General features: G+C 51.5%; 3 protein-coding genes across 3 annotated transcripts in view; 2 read left to right on the top strand and 1 right to left on the bottom strand.

Moving 5' to 3' along the window:
• Window positions 1–3,018, top strand: part of SEPTIN1 (septin 1) — a 4,174-nt gene extending 1,156 nt beyond the window's left edge. Inside the window, exons 5-11 of the mRNA XM_090279383.1 lie at window positions 199–333; window positions 430–547; window positions 1,571–1,672; window positions 1,782–1,881; window positions 2,083–2,248; window positions 2,488–2,578; window positions 2,670–3,018. Of these exons, the coding sequence (XP_090135509.1) occupies window positions 199–333; window positions 430–547; window positions 1,571–1,672; window positions 1,782–1,881; window positions 2,083–2,248; window positions 2,488–2,578; window positions 2,670–2,756 (799 nt within the window). The 3' untranslated portion in view covers window positions 2,757–3,018. The remainder of the gene's footprint in view (window positions 1–198; window positions 334–429; window positions 548–1,570; window positions 1,673–1,781; window positions 1,882–2,082; window positions 2,249–2,487; window positions 2,579–2,669) is intronic.
• Window positions 3,019–3,173: 155 nt separating this feature from the next.
• MYL11 (myosin light chain 11) lies at window positions 3,174–5,450 on the bottom strand. The gene is made up of 7 exons (XM_090277592.1): window positions 5,364–5,450; window positions 4,636–4,731; window positions 4,313–4,388; window positions 3,986–4,090; window positions 3,803–3,881; window positions 3,448–3,496; window positions 3,174–3,372 (listed from the first exon to the last, which is right to left on the bottom strand). Exons 1-7 carry the CDS (start codon window positions 5,364–5,366, stop codon window positions 3,268–3,270), a joined length of 513 nt encoding a protein of 170 aa, XP_090133718.1. The 5' UTR covers window positions 5,367–5,450; the 3' UTR covers window positions 3,174–3,267.
• A 3,118-nt stretch (window positions 5,451–8,568) lies between these two features.
• Window positions 8,569–19,206, top strand: TBC1D10B (TBC1 domain family member 10B). Its single transcript, XM_090277590.1, has 9 exons — window positions 8,569–9,841; window positions 12,724–12,823; window positions 13,124–13,231; window positions 13,323–13,429; window positions 16,463–16,577; window positions 16,702–16,767; window positions 16,964–17,153; window positions 17,458–17,612; window positions 17,700–19,206. Exons 1-9 carry the CDS (start codon window positions 8,910–8,912, stop codon window positions 18,342–18,344), a joined length of 2,418 nt encoding a protein of 805 aa, XP_090133716.1. The 5' UTR covers window positions 8,569–8,909; the 3' UTR covers window positions 18,345–19,206.
• The last annotated feature ends 197 nt before the right edge of the window (window positions 19,207–19,403 follow it).

Genomic DNA, 19,403 nt, shown 5'->3' with positions numbered 1-19,403 from the left:
GTAGGGGGCCTGTTTCTGATGGCCATGTGGCCTAGCATGCCCTGTGCTTCCTGGCATCTCACTTATGACCCTGACATTTTCCTAATTTCTTTGGTTGAAGACAAAGAAACTACTTTCCACCCCCACAGCCCTGGCTAGCCTTGCCCCCTTCCCCATGTGGCTCCTGATCTCTGACCACAAGCTCTCTCCACACCTCAGCTGGCTGCCCGTGGTGCGCTTCATTGAGGAACAATTTGAGCAGTATCTTAGGGATGAGAGTGGCCTGAACCGGAAGAACATCCAGGATTCCCGTGTCCACTGCTGCCTCTACTTCATCTCACCCTTTGGCCGGGGGTCTGGGGGGCACCCTGGGGGTTGGGGCATTTGGGGAAGGTTTGGGGGGGTGCCTCTGTACCTTGAGATCAAACCCTGACAAATCCCTGGGTGTAGGCTCCGGCCCCTAGATGTGGCCTTCCTCCGAGCGGTGCATGAGAAGGTCAATATCATTCCAGTCATTGGCAAAGCAGATGCTCTGATGCCTAGGGAAACCCAGGCCCTCAAGCAGAAGGTGCGTGGTGACTTCTGATCTTTGGTGCTACATGAAGCCAAAGTGATGATTAAACCTGAACTCAGCTTTCACTTCTTTGATCTTGGGGTGGACTTCTTGGAGCATGATGTGTAATGCTAGATTATTAAAGAAAGTTTCTTTATTTTTCCCCTCAAAGTTATTTATTTAATTGAATTTATTGAGGTAACATTAATAAAATTATATAGGTTTCAGGTATACAATTCTACAGTACATCATCTGTATATTGTATGTTTACCACCCTAGGTCAAGTCTCTTTTCATTACCACTTAATCCCACCTTTATTTTCTTCTGTCACCCTACACTGCCCTAGAGAAAGTTTCTGAGGAAGGTAGGTAGTAAGCTGCCTGAGGGAGCTGTCTCTGGAGGCTTAAAATAGAATCTCTCGGCTGCATGCTTAGCTAAGGCCTGTCTGAGGGTAGAGGCATAGAATGATGACCCCCACCCACCAGTGTCTTCAGAGTCATCTGTCACTGTTTCTGCTTATGCCTGTCTCCTGGTATTTTGGTATCTGCCTCATCTTAGCATCTTTCCAGGCCTCCACCTTCTCTGTTAGGGTTTCTTTGTTTCAGTTTTCCACCATCTATGTCTGTCTCATTATCACTGGGATTACGAAAATTTTTTATGTATTAATTAATTAATTTTTAGAGAGAGGGGTTGGGAGAAAAGAGAGGAAGAAAAACATTGATGTGCAAGATACATCAGTCGGGCACTCCTCCAGGTGGGACCTGGCCGGCACCCCAGGCATTGCCCCGACTGGGAATCTAACTGAAGACTTTTCGGTTCATAGGCCAGCACTCAGTCCACTGAACCACACCAGCCAGAGCTTATCGCTGGGATGTTGTTTTTGGTCATCCTGCACGTTCATTTCTCACCATCTCTGTCTTTTATGTCTTCCTGTCTCTAACTACCCAGTATATGTATCTGAATCTGTCTCTGGCCAAGCAATGTCTGTTGCTCACAGTCTCCGTGATTCTCACTTTCTCTATACCTGTTTTCTCCAAGATTCGGGACCAGTTGAAGGAGGAGGAGATCAACATCTATCCATTCCCCGATTGTGATTCTGATGAGGATGAAGACTTCAAGAGGCAGGATGCAGAGATGAAGGTGCAGAGGCAAGGGAGAAAGGGGTGGAGATGCAGAGCAGGCAGATGTGGAGGCGGAAGCTAAACAGAGGTTCCTGCCTTGGAGGTGATCCCTGACTACTGCCCTCTAGGAGAGCATCCCTTTCGCAGTTGTTGGCTCATGTGAGGTAGTGAGAGACAGCAAGGCCCGACCAGTGAGGGGACGCCGCTACCCCTGGGGTACCGTGGAAGGTAAGGTTGGGCACGGGTTCTGAGGCCAGCAGGGAGCCCAGGCCACCTCCAAGTCAACCGAACCCAACATGTGATGATGGGGCAAGCTCTGGTCTTGGAGGTCCTTGAGCAGCAGAGCGAGGACCCTCCACTAGAGCGGGGGCAGGACTGAGGGAAGACTCAACCCAGTGTCCTGAGGCACGCACGTGGTCCATCCCCCAGTGGAGAATCCACATCACTGTGATTTCCTGAACCTGCGGCGGATGCTGGTGCAGACACACTTGCAGGACCTTAAGGAGGTGACACACGATCGGCTCTATGAGGGCTACCGGGCCCACTGCCTACAGAGCCTAGCCCGACCAGGAGCACGCGATCGAGCCAGCCGCAGGTGAGATCCGGAGTTGACTCCTAGGTGCTTCCAAAGCCTGGCCCTCACAACATCCACGACCCCGCCTTCACCTCCAGACCTCTCACCCAGTCTTTCCCTACCCACTTTGCTTAAGGCCCTAACCTCATAGGCAAGGGCACGCCTCCTCGAGACCAACCTCCTTGAGACCTGGCCTCACAGTTGTGACCCACACAACCACAGGTCTCCCTGTTAATTTGTTCCTTTTCGTCGCCCCTTAGTAAGCTTTCCCGCCGGAGCGTCACAGAGATCCCGCTGCCCGTGCTGCCTCTGGCTGAGACAGAGAAGTTAATCCGCGAAAAAGACGAAGAGGTGAGCAAACACCTCACCTCCCCCGTCCTCTTCGACGAAGTCCCTCTCTGGCTTCGCCCAGTCCCACAGCCTGCAACCTTGCCCCACACAGCTGCGTCGCATGCAAGAGATGCTGGAGAAGATGCAGGCCCAGATGCAGCAGAGCCACGCTCAAGGCGAACAGTCGGACGCTCTCTGAGGCCCCCGCCGGGGTAGAGCTTTACCCCGGCTCCGCCTTCGGTCCGTCTCTTGTCCAGTCCCCGAGCCCCAGGCTCCCCTGGCACCGGGTTCTCGAGCTAACAGGTTCTCCCAACCCCAGAGTTAACAGTCCTGCCTTTCACCCCGCCCCGCCCCCCACCACTTCCGGAGCCCGAGCTTTCAGCCCATTCCCTGAGAACTCCATCCTCGCCCTGCCCCTCTGCATCCGAACTGAATCTTCTATAAAAACTAAATTTCCCGAGGCCAAACGTCTTCTCTTTCCTGGTGGGAATAAGCGCGTGCAGCCGCCTGATCCAGGCCTTACTTAGCTTGTTGGGCACTCACTTTGTGCCAGCAGTGTTTCAGCTCACCCTCCCCACCTGAGTCCCTCCGAATATCACACTGAAGGTGCCGAGGATAAGAAACAAAGACCAGTTCAATTTTATTAGGACTCAGGGTGGAGGGCGGACTGGCAGGAAGGCTATGGCTGGTGGAGGCCTTAAAAGGGTCCTCTACTCCTGGTCCTTGGCGTCGCCATGCGTGATGACGTAGCAGATATTCTTGTAGTCTACGTTGCCGCCCACGTCAGGAGGAAAGGCTGCCCACATGTTCTTGATCTGGGGAAGGATTGCACGGCTGGGTCTCCTACCGGTTCCTTAGGCTCCCCTCTCCCAGGCCCCTCTCCCACTCACCTCTTCCTGGGAGAAGCGGTCACATTGGGTGGTTAGTAGCTCCTCCAAGCTGGAGAGAGGTGACATGGGAGGAATTGGGATTGGGCCTTGTAAATTCTTTCTACTCCCACCTCATTCTTGTTGCTATTCCCAGTTTCGCCTTGAAAACCGGGGTCTTTCTAGATGCCTCCAGTGATCTTCTGAACACTCACAAACACAAAAGGTTTCCTTACTTTTGCCCTTCTCCCGATATGTGCTGTGAAAATGTAATCCTAATCCACAGTCCTTATTTCTCCTGTATCCCTGGCAATGCCTAACCCTTGGTAGGAATTTAAGGAGGATTTCAGAGGCTGAGCAGCTGGAGGGAATTACTTACAACTGCTTCTTGATAGTTCCCTTCCCCTCAGGGTCCAGGACTTTGAAGGCTCCAGTGATCACATCCTCAGGGTCGGCACCTGGGGTGAGAGGGCAAATGAAGCTGAAGGATCCCTGAAGGGTCTCTCCCTGAAAGGTCCAGGAAAGGGCAACTGGGAGTTCGGACCCAGGACACTTCATTCACCTTTAAGCTTCTCCCCAAACATAGTCAGGAAGACAGTGAAGTTGATGGGACCGCTGGCTTCCTTCATCATGTCATCTAGTTCTTCATTCTTCACATTGAGGCGCCCTGGAGTGGGGTGGGGGAAGCATGGGCTGGAGTGAGGTCCTGGGACCAGAGGGTAATGCTCATAAATTCAGATCATCACACCTATTTTTCATCTGGGTAGACTGAGGCCCAGGGTGGAGCCAGCAGGGCTGGCTCCCAAAGCTGCTGAATTCCCTAGACTCTACAGCCTTGGATCTTTACAGGTGCGGGGGTGGGGGGGGGTGGGGAGAGGGCAGGGCTTACCCATTGCTGCAAAGGTGTCCCGCAGGTCTTCCTTGTCGATAATGCCATCACGGTTCTGGTCAATTACTGTGAAGGCCTGTAGAGGACAGGGGCAGGAAAGAGGTCCCCCATGGCCAGGCTTTAGCATCCTTACTCCAGGCAGATCAAATTCTGGCTCCCAGCCAGCTGTCCTCTTACAACATGCCAAAAAGGGAGGGGAGTAAGGAATTCTAAACCCTTTTCCTCCCACTAAAACAGGTGCACTTTCTGGGGCATGGGGAGAGGAGGGCAGCAGCGGGGGTTGCCTTTGATCAGCCTTCAGTCTTCCCTCTGCCTTCACTCACCTCCTTGAACTCCTGGATCTGAGTCTGGTCAAACATTGAGAAGACATTGGAGCTTCCGCCCTCTGCCGCTGCCCTTCTCTTGGCCTTTTTGGGTGCCTGGGGGGTGAGGGTTGGGCAAAGAGACTCATGGGCCAGATCCTAATATTCTCTAGAGGCAATGGATTAGATTTAGGTTTCTTTGAATCCATTTTTGTAAAGCAACTCATCTGACTCTAGGCTTCCCTCTCTTCATGACTTCTTTGCTGAGGGTACTTGCGTGGGTTGCATCCCCAAATTCCTCTCTGTAGCCCTTGAGTCCCACACCTCCATCCTACCGAACAAGTGGAAGCAAGTGGAAGGTTCCTACTCTTTGTGCCCTGAGCCTACCTCCTCTGAGTCCCAGACTTCCTGTATGACCCTGATTCACTCATTCATTCTGTATGAAACTACTTTCTCATTTATGAAATGAGTGGGAATCCGTGCCTACTTGGTCCCAGGGGATTTTTTGGAAGATGGAGTGCAGAAAGCATGCTTTGAGAGGGACTGGGCTCCTGTGAGTGGAGTGTCTGAGTGGATTATCCTTGGTTGGGTCCTTTAGGCCAACATTCTGTATGCTCCCTATTAGTGATAATGAGAAAGAGAGGATTCATCTTTTTTCCTCTTGATGGACAGGGAACCAGCTACCTTCTTTCAAAGGGGAGGCTGCCCTGAGGTCTGAGGGGTCTGGGCAGGGGCTTGGGGATTCTCACCATGTCTTCAGTCACCTGGGGGAAAGGCTGGAAAGTAGCAGACAGTCAGTCTGCTATGATCCCTCTGGGGTTATATAGTCCTGTCCCAGGGAGCCCTTAACATACCAGGGTAACCTTAGCCCTGTGGGTGCCCACCCCAGATACCAAAATAGCCTGGCTCAGGACCTTTCCTTTCTTGGAGGGCCTGCAGCAGCTGGAGTTCAGAGAGAGAGGGAGGAGGGAGTGAGTCTTGGGATGCATGTCTCACTAGGATCTGGGCATGAAGGGACGTACTTTGTCTCAAAAGGGGGCTGAAATGTTCTGGAGTTCAGAGAGAACCCACACCAGGGCACAGTGCTTGGAGAGAGATGAACGAGGCCCCTGTACCCCTGAGTTGGGTGGGAAACACAATAAATTTATTGTGCTTTGCTCTGCTTTATGGGTGCACTTTGGCAAACAGGACCTTCTTCCCATTTGGATTTCACAGTCAAGAGTGGGGGTAGTGGCAGAGTATAAAGGTGGGAGAGAGCCATCTGGGGAATCTGAAAGATCAGGAAGGTCATCTTTATCCCTTTAAAGGAGAGGGAGGACTTTCTGAGGAAAGATGCAGAGCATGGAATCACTAGGTATGAAGAGACTAGACAGCTTAGGGCAGAGAGCCTGCTCTGTCATCTTGGGCTTTGTGCTTCAACTCCCTGGGCCTTGGTTTCCCCTTCTACAAAATGAGATGTAAGTCTTATCCTGCAGAACTTGTGGATGTGAACATTATTTGGAAATAGTTCAGTGGAATTTAATCATAATTATTACTTACACCCTGCTTTGGTAGATCTTACAGTTCAGTCATAGAGACAGGATAAATAAAGAAAATGCCATAGAAGTAGAGAGCACAGCGGCCCTGTCTAGGAGCATGGGAATGACTTTATGAAGACCAGTAGAAGTGAGTCAGGTGAATGTGGAGGAGCAGGTGTGCTAAGCAGAGGGATGGATGGACAAAGACCTGAAGAAGTGAAAGATCAGAAGGTTCAGGTTGCCAGAATTGTGATGGGGCATGAGCAGAGGATGCAAGGGGCTCAGAACCTCTAACACTGGAGGGCCTTCATTGCCAGGCTGAGAACTGAGACCTTGGGAGCCTTGGAAAGGTCTAGTGTGAGCCTACAACCATTTCTTTGGATACTGGTGTGTAAGTTAGAACTCAGAGGAAGGGAGTCAGAGACACCAAGAAGGTAACTAGTTTGTCACCTCCTCTTGGTTGACTGAAATGGTCAGTGGCTTCTCTCCCCATTCTGGGCAAGAATCAGCTTGCTGACTGTGTGACTTTGAGGTACTCTCTTTCACCTCTCTAGGCCTCATTGCCCCAGTCCCCTCCATACAGTGGAAGTCGGGGGTAATAGTGGCTGAGGAAGCTCCCAGAGGCCCAAGGTTGGCAATAACTCCTCCTCCTCCTGCTCCCTCTAGGACCCAATGTCCTGAGCAAGGTGCCTTCCCCCCTCCCTCTTCTCCAGCCTCATGCCAATGTCTCTAAGACATTTTCTTTTCTGGGCACTGGGGCCCAGCCACCTGTTGTCTCTAAGAAGAGTGAAGGAACCACCCTAAACTTAGCTGCCACCCTTGGCCTCCTCTCTGGCCCCTCCCTGCTTCGTTTGACAGCTGCCTCACCTTATAAGGTTACTGTGAGGGGCCAGGGCCAGGGAGAAACCCACTTATTACTGAGTTCTGGGAGAAGAGAACTCCAAAGACAGAAATGGGGGACGTGCTCAGAAAGCTTGGGTCAACTGGAAAGTGGGGAAACTGAGAAGGAGATCAGGAGTGGTATATCTCAGACACTGAATGGGAGTTCACAGAATCTGGGTCTGAGGAGTTTCAGAGAACTCAGAAACCAAGGAGGAACTGGGAAGTTAGGCCTGACTGAAATTTCAAGATGGTAGATTCTATGGAAATTGGCGTCCTCTAACCCAGGGGCTCAGGGTAATGGGTGTCAGAGAGAGAAAGGGCTCAGAAAGTCAGGACTTTGTGTTTGTGGTCTAGGATAGGCTGGTTTCTTAGCAGAAAATGAGCACAGAGAAGTGTGGCGATGAGGGGATAGGAGTTGATTGAATGGTCTTGGATCCCCAAAAGAATAAGGACACAGATATGGGATTTCAAGGTATTGGGAATTCATGATATGGGGTCTGGGATCCCCACTAGAATAAGGTATGAGGAACTGGAGCCTGGATTCTGGGGAGGAGCTCACATAGAGGAACTTGGGGCTTGGAATTCCTGCAGGAAATGGTAGATTCAGAGATAGGTCGTTAGGTGCATTTGTGAGCTCTGGTTACAGTTGCCGGGGCTTGAAGTGTTGGCATTGGTTGAGGGCCTAGAAGAGAATCAGAGATAGTGATGTACAGAGCTCTGGGTCCCACATACCACCAGAGTGGGGGCGGGGATCGGTAGCTGGATGGAGAAGTGGGGCCCAGAAAGGACTCAGGCAGGGCAGCACGGCACTCTTATTGGCTAAGGGCTTCACTAATAACCCCGGCCCTTGTCTCTTTTCCGTGCTGTCCCCAGCTGTCACCCGCCTCCTGCGCTTGTCTCCAGTTGTCACAGATATCCCTGGGCTGGCACCGCCTGCTGGCATCACCCCTCCCCCTTTGGGTCCTGCTATTGGCTGATACAGCTATCTATTTTACGCCCCCCACCCCCTTGCTAAAGTGAGAGAATGCGTTTATTGGCTGATGAGGCAAATTAATCGCAAATTTAGCCAGTCCCCCTCCCGCCTCCCCAGCTATCATTCCTTCTGACCTTCTTGGGAGACCCGAAGAATTCCTCAGCTCCTCCCATTGACTGACGGTACTGTCTGTCACCGCCCAAATAGACGTCACTGTCTGTCAATTTGACCTCCGCCTGTTCCCCTTTTCATTGGCTGCCTTTTTACCGTTCCTATTAGCCAGGCCCCCCTCTTGTCTCATAGTACCCGCCTCCTTCGGTGGTCATTCACTCTTCCTCCATTGTTATTGGCCAGGAGGTTCAGCTTCCTGCTTTTCTATTAGTTACCTCCTTCGTTCCGCCTCCTCCTGCCTTTACTCGCCCTCTCATTGGTCTTACACGTTTCCTCCATTTCCTCTTCCCACCTCCAACCTCACCAACCTTCCAACGATTGGCGGAAACTCAGTTCCCTCTCTCCTATTATTCGTCCAAGCCTACTAACAAGGCGGGAGCAAAAAAGAAGCGCGATGGGACGGCCCACGCGCAGGCGTGAAACGCCGAAAAGCTGGCCTCTTAGCCGGCACCCGAGAGTGTGCGCAGGCGCGAGGTCGGCCCCTGGCCCGAAGCTGGAGGGAGGGGGCGGCGGCGAGAGTGGGCTAGGATTGAGAAGGCGCAAGGGAGACCCGGGCGCCAGGCGCACCCGGGTCCCAGCGCCGCTTCCGCGTGCCGGGTGGCAGCCTGTGCACCGCCCCCGCCCCTGGCGCGCGCAGAGCCGCACCCTTCACCTCCCCTACCTTGGCTGGCGGTGCGGAGCGGCCTGAGGGGCGGCGCCTTCTGTGGCCGCCCGGGCAGAGATGGGGGAGATGTGAGGGGCGGCCCGCAGCCATGGAGACGGGCCCAGCGCCCCTTGTGGCTCCGCCGCGCCGTCATGGCGCCCCCCAGGCTCCCTCGCCGCCGCCCCGCGGCTCCCGGGCCGGGACTGTCTTGGTGGTGGCTCCGGGGCCTTCAGTGACCACGGCCACCTCAGCCCCGGTCACCCTGGTGGCCCCCGGGGAGGCGCAGCCCACCTGGGTATCTGGGCCAATCCAGACCTCGGCCCTGGCCCCGACGGTCACGGGCAGCACTGTGGTGATGCTAACTCTGGAGGCCCCACCCGAAGCGCCTGTCTCCCCCGGCCCAGAACCCCTGGTGCCCGCGGCAGTAGTAGGAGACGAGAAGTCGATGGCTCTGGCTGTAGGGGCAGACACTCCTAAGACGGAGGAAACTAGAACTTCACCCGCTTCTGGACCAGGTACCTCCACCGGGACCTCCACCAGGACCCCTCCCAGAACGGCTCCTGGAGCCCTGACCGCCAAACCCCCGCTTGCTCCCAAGCCAGGAACCACAGTGGCCTCAGGAGTGACTTCAACGATTGCAGCAGTGACAGCAGGACAGGTGACAAGTAGACATGGAGCTGCAGTACCAACATCAGCATCAACAAGACAGGTTCCAGAGGACCCCTCAGGGTCTGGTACAGGCCCTTCAGGGACTAGTGAGGCTCTGGTAGCTGTTGTGAGGGTGACCCCTGCTCCAGAACCTACTGAAAACTCTCAGGACTTAGGCTCCACGTCCAGCCTGGGACCTGGCATTTCTGGGCCTCGAGGGCAGGCCCCGGACACTCTGAGCTACTTGGACTCCGTGAGCCTCATGTCTGGGACCTTGGAGTCCTTGGCGGATGATGTGAGCTCAATGGGGTCGGACTCAGAGATAAATGGGCTGGCCCTGCGGAAGACGGACAAGTATGGCTTCCTTGGGGGCAGCCAGTATTCCGGCAGCCTGTGAGTACCCAGTGGGCACCCAATGGGACCGCTTCAGGGAAGCAGAGGTTTGGGAAGGGGAAAAAAAAAAGAAGCACCTGCCCAGACTGGCAGCCCAGCCTCTGAGGATCCAGGGGTGATTAGCGGGAGTTGGATACTTGGTGATATCTATCATGTCCTAGAGCCCTCTGAAGTTTCATGTCTGTGAGTTTTAGAGCAGGTGTCAAGGAGTTCTGGGTTTGAGCCTAAGCCTTGCCTTTGGTGTGTTGTGTGCCCTTGAGCTAGTGTCTTCCCCATTTCTATGCCTCAGTTTCCTCTATGAAGTGAAAGGTTGAATGAGGTGATATCTAAGGTTGTCCCAGCTCCTTGATATGAAACTCCCACTTTGGGCCAAATACTCTATAGAGGGTTGGCTGGGCAGGGGTTCTGGTAGAGATCTTTGGCCCTGTAGTCGGAAAGAGTCTGGGAGCGAAGCAGGCACCTCACCTTCCTCATAGCCCTAGGTCTGATGGGGTGGGGAGGTAGAGCAGTTTGACTGATGGAGAGGAGACCTGGAAGGCCAGACCCCTCTGGGAAACGAGAAGGGCAGTCTTATGTTTTCAGTGAGGGAAAGGGGGTGGGGAAGGCCTCTTCCCCATTTCCTCATCTCCCCAACCCAGCTTACTCTTTCCTAGTTCCCTCCAGGGGTCTGAGTCACTCCTGAAGTGGGGGTGTGATCACCTTTGACTTCTTCCTTCTGTCTCTGGATCCTGCCCATTGTTCCTGTGCCCCTGTAATCTGCTGGTCAGTTCAGCATCACCTGAGCACCCTGGTGGCAGGCCCTGTGCAGGATATTAAGGATAAAAGAGTAATTTCAAGATGATCTGGAGGGAGAAAAACACTTAAAACACTTGGTTTCAGTGTATGTTAGGTTTAGCTTAGAGATCAGCACAGGATTTTGTGAGCACCAAAGGAAGGGATCTTTTGCTCAGTCTGGGAAGCCAGCTGAAGCTGATGTGAATCTTGAAGAATGGGTAGGATTTAGTCATGGCTGGGCTTATTGGGGTTGGTGGGGGACCTGCCTGGTGTTGGGAGAAGCCCTGTGAGAGTATTCTAGGTACGGTTTGTAATCGATTAACAAAATGAAAACCTTTGAGCACCAACATTCATGGTCCTATGAGGGGAAGTTTTACCCTGATGTTTTCCCTGAATGTGTTATTGTACCCAATTTATAGATAAAAAAGCAGTTGAGTGAATTGCCTCACTCATATACTCTGCATCTGTGGGACCAGTGGTTCTCTCCTCAGTACCATGCTGCCCTAAGGAATGTGCCTTTAATTGGATTTTAGTGAGCCCTACTTGTGTGCCAGGTGCTGTGCTGGGTGCTGTTTCTCTGCTTTATAATTTTGTTCCTCTAAAATCCATCTTCCATGCTGGAGGAATCTACAGAGGTGAAGCTGACAGGGCCACATGTACCTTAAAAACTTTTAGTGGCTCCCCAGTGCCAAACTAGAAAGTCCAAGTGCTTTAGCCTGCACACAGGCTCCGTATTATCTGGCTTTGCCAGCCTCTCTGGTCTTTTCTCCCACCATTCCTCACCATGCACTTAGTGCTGTGGTCCTGTTGAACTGATTTATACTTAGGCCAGGGATGCCTTTCTCCTTTTTCTGCTAAGTTCTTCTCAGTCTTTTGTGGTTTACCTCGGATGTCCCCTCCTCCAGGAAGACTTCCCTGATACCCACTTTTCCTACTCCAAGTAGGTACCTCTTCTGTGCATTTTTGTCATTGCATTTTACACACCATATTGTAATTATTTCTCTTGGTAGCTTGGGACCTTCTTGAGGGCAGCAAAGCTTTTTTACTCATCCTGGCCTTTGGCAGAGTTTGGAACTGACTTATGGAGATTAATGAGAGAGTTTTTCTCTGTTTAAGGAGCTTCTATGATAAAAGAAACTAATATTTAATGAGCCCTTCCATTTAACAGTCCTTTATACACAGTTTCTCAATAGTCTCATAACTTTGTGATGTAGGTGGTGACATCCCTTTTTACAGACAAAGAAGAGGCTCAGGCTATCACTTGCCAAGACACCCCAACTTCTAAGGGACAGAACTGGGATTTGAGCTCAGGTCTGTCTGGAAACCCAAGCTCTTTCTTTTATTCCATTCATCTCCTGGTACTGGCTCCTACACATAACTGTTTCAGGACTGATGGGGCATCTTGAATGTGAAGCTCTGACAGACTGTGGGCAAAGAGTGTAAGGAAAGCTTTATTTGCCTGGGAATCTGGGATGATTTCAGAGAGAATGAGGAAAGGGGAATTGCAGATGGGCCAAGGAATCTCAAAAGTCTGATAGGAGAAAACTCAGTTGCTTCTAAGGAGATAGAGAAGTATATTTGTTTTGTATTTTTATTTCATGGGTAATAATTGGTAATACTTACCTGCACCCCTGCTATTTATTCTGTCATAAAAACTCAAGTAAATATTGTTTTCCTCTCCATCTTACAAATGAGGAAATTGGGCCTAGAGAATTAAATGACTTGTCCAAGGTCACACATGAATAAGTGGTAAAGCTAGAACTTGGATCCTGGTCTAATACAAAGTATGGTTTTAAATATTCCGTATTCTCTCTCCTAACTTACATACATCAGAAGTGGGATTTAAACACGCTTTTGTGTAGAGATCCAACATGAGAACACAATCTCTGTGCAGAGATTCCTTCCAAAGGAAAAAAGTCCTTCAGTTTGGAGAACTAGGGACTTGGATAGCCAGATCGTCAGACATCCTAACGTTTGGCAGCTCACAAAATACTTTTATGTCCAGTCTCTCCATCTGAGTCTGGGGAGGTGGCTTGCATCATTTCCCCTAGAAATCCAGGTTTTATACTACTGTTATTGACCCCTTCCATGCTCCCCCCATCCTGCAGAGAGAGTTCCATTCCCGTGGATGTGGCTCGGCAGCGGGAGCTCAAATGGCTGGAGATGTTCAGTAACTGGGATAAGTGGCTGTCACGACGTTTCCAGAAGGTTGGAGAAGGCTAAGTAGTGGGCAGGGTAATGGACAAGGTGTGGGGGTAGGGTGGGCCCCTGTGCTCTGGGGAAACCCCCAGGAACATGACAGTATCTGTTCTCTGGACCACGTTGGGGAGAGCTGGTACTTGGGTCTGAGGGGAGGAGTAGCTTTAAAGATAGAAGGACAGGCCAGGTCTAGTGGTGTCAAGCCTGTGGATGTGGGAAGGGTGTCCCAAGGAGCCTGAGGACAGCTGGGGGAAACTTGGAGGCTGGGCCAGCCTCTGAAGCGTCACCCTGCCTGCCACTCTGCCTTAGGTGAAGTTGCGCTGCCGGAAGGGGATCCCCTCCTCCCTCAGAGCCAAGGCCTGGCAGTATCTGTCCAATAGCAAGGAACTCCTGGAGCAGAACCCGGGCAAATTTGAGGTGTGTCCAGAGTGTGGGGACATGTGACACTGGATGAGGGATATCATCAGCACCCCCAGGTCCTGAGGTAATTGCTGCTGTCCCACTGCAGGAGCTGGAACGGGCTCCTGGGGACCCCAAGTGGCTGGATGTGATTGAGAAGGACCTGCACCGCCAGTTCCCATTCCATGAGATGTTTGCCGCTCGAGGGGGGCATGGGTAAGATGCCTGACCATGTGGGTCAGTTAGCAAACATTTGTTGAAGGCTCCAGATGGATATAGGACTGGGTTGAAAGCAGTTTATGCTCTCCAGGACTTCTAGAAGGATTGAGTGTCAAGCCATATTAAAGCATGTGTCCTGGGAAGAAAACTCTTGACTTGGGGGTGGGACTGGGAAAGGGAGGCACATCAAGGGCTCATGGCATTTGAGCTGGGTTTTGAAGGCTAGATGGGAAGAGCAGGGGACAAGTTTTTCCTGCCTGTAAGCTGTGTTTGGACAGCAGGGTTGCATAGAGCCGAGGCTGGAAAAGCAATTAAGAGCCACATCACCAGGAGCCCTGAAATGCTGTGCCAAGGCACTTGAATTTATCCCAGCCTTCCTCAGGTTGTATACATACTGCTTCCCAGTAATATGTAATATGATCTTAGGTGGTTCTCAGATGGACATTTTTATCAATAAGTTCGTCCTTTTAGAAAGTTAATGAGCATGTGCCATCTGCTAGGTACTGTTCTAGTCACAGGTGACAGCAGTGAACTAGAGACAGAAACTCCTGCCCTCATTGGGCTTATTTTATTTTAGTGGGGATAAACAATAGGATAAAGGAAAGCATGTCGTGTGTGAAATAAATGATAGTAAGTATTAAAGAGGAGTTTAAAGCAAGAAAGGGGAATAGAGAATGAGAATGGAGATTGGGGTTATAAGTGACCAGATATGACTTGTGTTTTAAAAGGATCATCTTGGCTGCTGTGCTGAGCATAGCCTATAAGGAAACATGGGCAGAAGCAGAGAGATCAGTTAGACTATTTCCATATTCCAGGAGAGATACTGACAGATGATGGTGGTAGCAGTGGAACTACAGGGAGAAGTGGTTGGATTCTGGTTATGTTTTGAAGGTAGAGCCAAAAGAATTTGCCAGGAGATTAGATGTGGAGTGTAAGAGAGAGAGGGGAAGAGTTATGGATGACTCTCAAGGTTTGGGGTCTGAAAAACTAAAAGAATGAAGTTACTATATACTGATATGGTTGGGGAAAACTGGGGGGAAAGTAGGCTTGAGGAGTATATCAGGAGCTCAGTTTTAAAATGTGTTGTTTGAAATGCTTATTATACATCCAGATGGAGATGTCAAGTGGATTAGATGTATAATATATACAACTATGGATTTTGGGGAGAGGTTTAAACTGGAAATTGAAGAGCTGTCAGCCTCTGGATGGGACTAAATCTCACCCATGGGACTAGCTGAGGTTGTCAAGGCAACAAGTGTATATACGAAAGGAAGCTCAGAAATTGAGCCCGTAGCTCTGACGTTTCAAGAATAGTAATTACTGGGAATGAACCAGTGAAGGGGACTGGAAGGAGAAGCTGGAGAGGTAGAAGGAAAACCAGGAGTGTGTGATTCCTGTAAGCAAAGTAAAGAGGGGTTTCAGGGTCAGCTGTATGATAATGCTGCTGATGGGCCAAGTAAAGTCAAGTGCAAATTGACCTCTGGACTTAGAGGTACTGTGGAGGTCTTTGTTGACTTTGATAAAAACAGTGGTGGGGAACAGGGGGTTAAAGCCTGCCTGGAGAAAGAGGAAAGAAATCTTAAGACAGTGAGTTTCTACTGGAGGCATTTCACTGAATAGGTAAGGAAAGAAACAGTATAGTATTTGGTGGGGAAAGCAGGGTCAAGAGACTTACTTTCAGGTAACGGAAATAATGGATGTTACTATGCCAATGGGAATAATATAGTAGAAAGAGAAAAACTGATGATGCAGGAGAGATGGGAAGGTTACTGAAGATGGCCTGTATAGGCAAGAGGAGATGGGATTCAGTCCCAAGTGGAAAGTCTGTGCTTGGTGATGATCACAGACAGTGCACTCATAGTACCAGGGGTGAAGCAGACAGGTATTAGGTAAAACAAGTAGTATATCAAACCTGTCATTTCATGGATGCTATTGCAAAGTGGAGAATAGTAGTAGGGGTGGTATGCAGATAAAGCAAAAGAGAAGATCACAGTTCAGTGACTGAATTTTGGGAAGCACTATTGTAAGCAGTGGTTAGGAGTATGTGTGTGATGGGTACAGGGACAGAATCTGGGAGGTTATTACTGTTTTCTGGTTAAGTGTTGAAGGTTTGCGCTGTAGAGTTGCTGTGGAGGTGGAGAGAAGGAACAGAATGAATGCAATTTAGGTTGTAGTGTTGATAGGACTTGGTGATTAGCCAGGGGAGTGAAAGAAGGCTTTCTGTTTTTTCATGTGGGGCTGTGTGGATGGAATTCCAAGACACAGAGATGGGGCACTCTCAAGGAAGAGGAGCAGGTCTAGGGCAGAGATTTTATTCTTTTGGATGCAGAGACAGGAGAAAGGTCTGAGGTACAGCTGGTTTCCCAAGCCCTGGCTGGTGTGGTTCAGTGGATTGAGTGCTGGCCTGTGAACCGAAAGGTCGCCAGTTTTATTCCCAGTCAGGGCACATGCCTACGTTGCAGGGGTGTGCGAGAGGAGACTGTCGGGTGTTTCTCTCCTCCTCTTTCTCCCTCCCTTCCTGTCTTTCTCTGGGGAAAGAAAAGAGCCAGGGCCCATTGGACATGCTGGGGGTGGGGGGCACTGATGAAATCTGTGAGATAGATAAGGCAGGCCCTATCCTAGAGAGCTCCTCTGGGGTGATGAAAGCATTCAGGTAGTGCTAGAGGAGGACTGAAACTGTGGGTATTGAAAGCTTCCTCAAGATGACTATGAAGGTTTATGTGATGTTGGCAGATGAAGGGAGAGTGAGCACAGACTGCTGGGGATTGATAGATAGCACGTGGAGTGTGCAGGCAAGAGTGGAATTCTGCAGCCTGGAATGCTTTCATTGTGGTGTGAGTCTTTGGCTTAAGCCTGACAGGCAGAACTAGGAAGGGGGGGAATGGGGGTGTGTGGTAGTAAAGCTCTGAGGTTAATCTGGAATTAGATTTAGGAGGGTTCTGGGCTGAGGCTGGTGTCGGGGGAGGTTTAGTTTGGAGCAGAGTTCCCAACTCTTTTGATTGCCCTCATAGTCTTTCCTGATACCTACAGGCAACAGGACCTGTACCGAATCCTTAAGGCCTACACTATCTACCGGCCCGACGAGGGTTACTGCCAGGCCCAGGCCCCAGTGGCCGCAGTGCTGCTCATGCACATGCCTGCTGAGGTCAGCATACTCTGGTCCTGGTTGGGGAGGAGATGGGAAGATCTTGGCCTGCAGGGATGATGGGGGAGCTTTCTGCTTTGTTTCTCAGGCCCCATTCCTTTCTCCTTGTTCTTACCCTTCTCAGCAAGCCTTTTGGTGCCTTGTGCAGATCTGCGACAAGTACCTTCCTGGTTACTACAGTGCAGGGCTGGTGAGTGTCTGGAGGCTTGGGCATAATAGGTCTGTGACTTTTCCCCAAGGCTGCAGGGAGGTTGTTGTCCTTCCCCACCCTTTGCTCTTTTGTCTTCTGCTCTGGGCCTCTCCCACTGAGGTGAGGATCCCCTGCTTGATCTAGTTCTACATCGGGGCCACAGCTGGCCTCTTCTCATGGTTCACCTCATCTCTAGGAGGCCATTCAGCTGGATGGAGAAATCTTTTTTGCACTGTTGCGCCGGGCCTGCCCACTGGCACACCGGCACCTGAGGCGGCAGCGCATTGACCCTGTGCTCTACATGACAGAATGGTTTATGTGCATCTTTGCCCGCACCCTGCCCTGGGCTTCAGTGCTGCGTGTCTGGGATATGTTCTTCTGTGAAGGTATGTCTGTAGCCATTCAGGCCATGAGGGGGCGGGGGTTTTGGTGGTGCCTGCCAGGTGATAGCCTGCTGATAGAAGGTGCTTGTTGGGTCTGGGGGCTGGAAACAGGCCTGGTCTTGGCTCTGCCACCAACTCAGAGCCTTTCCTCCCTGAAACCTATGGCAGCTCATTTTCCTTGGGGCCTCAGTTTCCTCATCTGTAAGGTTGGCAGTAGACAGGGATGGGAGCAGTTAATCTCTCCTCAATGAGATAGGCTGAAACTCCAGGCATAATCACATGTGCTGTCATTTCTCTGATAATGCAGGTGTAAAGATCATTTTCCGGGTGGCCCTGGTGTTGTTGCGGCACACACTGGGCTCAGTGGAGAAGCTGCGCTCCTGCCAGGGCATGTATGAAACCATGGAGCAGCTGCGCAACCTGCCCCAACAGTATATGCAGGAGGACTTCCTGGTGCATGAGGTAGGCCCTGGCCTCGGCAAAATCCACACCTACTTCAGGCCATCCCCACCTCATCTGTATTCTGGTACCCATTTCTCCTCCATCTAGGTGACTAACCTCCCAGTGACAGAAGCGCTGATTGAGCGAGAGAACACAGCCCAGCTCAAGAAGTGGCGGGAAACTCGGGGGGAGCTACAGTATCGGCCCTCACGGAGACTACACGGCTCCCGAGCCATCCACGAGGAGCGTCGGCGGCAGCAGCCACCTCTGGGCCCTTCCTCTAGCCTCCTCAGCCTCTCTGGCCTCAAGAGCCGAGGCTCCCTGGCAGCTGGAGGGACCCCATCTCCACCCCCTCCTTCCCACAGGGCCAGTGCTGGGCCTGTCCCAGGGCCTGTGGTCACCGCTGAGGGACTGCATCCATCCCTTCCTTCACCTACTGGTAACAGCACCCCGCTGGGTCCCAGCAAGGAGACCCGGAGGCAGGAGAAGGAACGGCAGAAACAGGAAAAGGAACGTGAGAAGGAGCGACAGAAACAGGAGAAAGAACGGGAGAAGCGGGAGAAGGAGCGGCAGAAGTGGGAAAAAGAGCAGGAGAAGGAACGGCAGAAGCAGGAGAAGGAGCAACAGAAACAAGAGAAGAAGGCCCAAGGCAGGAAGCTTTCGCTGCGTCGAAAGGCAGATGGGCCCCCACCCACCCAGGATGGCGGGGATAGGTCCTCAGCCTCTGAGGCCCGGCAGGATGCTTATTTCTGACTTCTGTCCTGGGGCTGGACTTCATGGACCCCCTCTTTTTCCCTCAGCCAAGAGCAGGCCTTTCAGCAGGCTGTCCCTCTCTCTGAGGAAAGGGGCTTGATTCCTGTCTCCCTGCCAGCTGCAACCCCTACATAGCCAGGGCAGTCAGAGTGCATGGGGCAGCTGCATTTCCCTCCGGCAGCTGTTGAACAAGTCTGCAGTTAGGCCCAGCTGGGGTTTCTGTCACTCCTGCCCGGTTCCCTTTGCAGTCCCTTCCCATGTGCTGTCCTCATTGGCCTTTTGTCACCACAGGGTGACTTTTAGCAATGGGAGTGAGCAGTTTTCGGATTCTTACACTCCAGTTGCTCCCCTTACCCATGAAGTGGAGGTGGTTTTTTGTTTTTGTTTTTGTCTTCAGTCCTGCCTGCCTCCCTCAGTTCCTGGCTGTGGCCAAGGCCCTCCTTGCTTGACATCTGGACATCTCTGTTGTAATTATGTACAAAGGACCTGGTTGGCCCAGGGTGGGGGTGTTCGCTCTATCTTTTGTCCTTTGGTTCTCCTTTCCACAATGTTCTTGCATTCTATAGTTTATTTAAGGGGACATGCACTGGAACAGGAAATGTCCCCCATTCCCTCACCCCCCACCCTCCTGCTGTCCTTTCTATTCACCCACTTTTCTCTATTCTCAGGCCTTTCCTGCTTTGCCTCATCAGGACCCCTACCTTTCACCTTGTTCCCTTCTAAGCCTCCAACTCCTATCTTGGAAAGGGGTCCTTTTTTGAGCTCCAGGGGGTAGAACCCAATGTTTACATTCTCTTCTGTACCTGCCCCCACCCTGTGCAGCGCTTTGAGAAACCAGAAAAGAACCTGCTATTGTACCTGGGTCTGTCTCCTGCCTTGTTATTTGATGAGGGGGTTGGAATAAGGACTAAAGAGGAGGGAAGGAGCCATGAGTGAGCCATATCTGTTGAAGCAGTGGTCTAGTCTTGACAGGTAGGTATGTCTCACTCTTTGGTCCATCTCTTAGTTGTTAACAAATAATGGTTGAGTTCCTGCTCCACCTTTGCTTGGGATTTACTG

The sequence above is a fragment of the Furipterus horrens genome, unplaced genomic scaffold (genome assembly GCF_987537825.1).
Source record: "Furipterus horrens unplaced genomic scaffold, mFurHor1.1.pri manual_scaffold_5, whole genome shotgun sequence".
NCBI lineage: Eukaryota > Metazoa > Chordata > Mammalia > Chiroptera > Furipteridae > Furipterus > Furipterus horrens.
The sequence above is the reverse complement of the archived record's forward strand: the minus strand, read 5'-3'. Positions and strand labels throughout refer to the sequence as shown.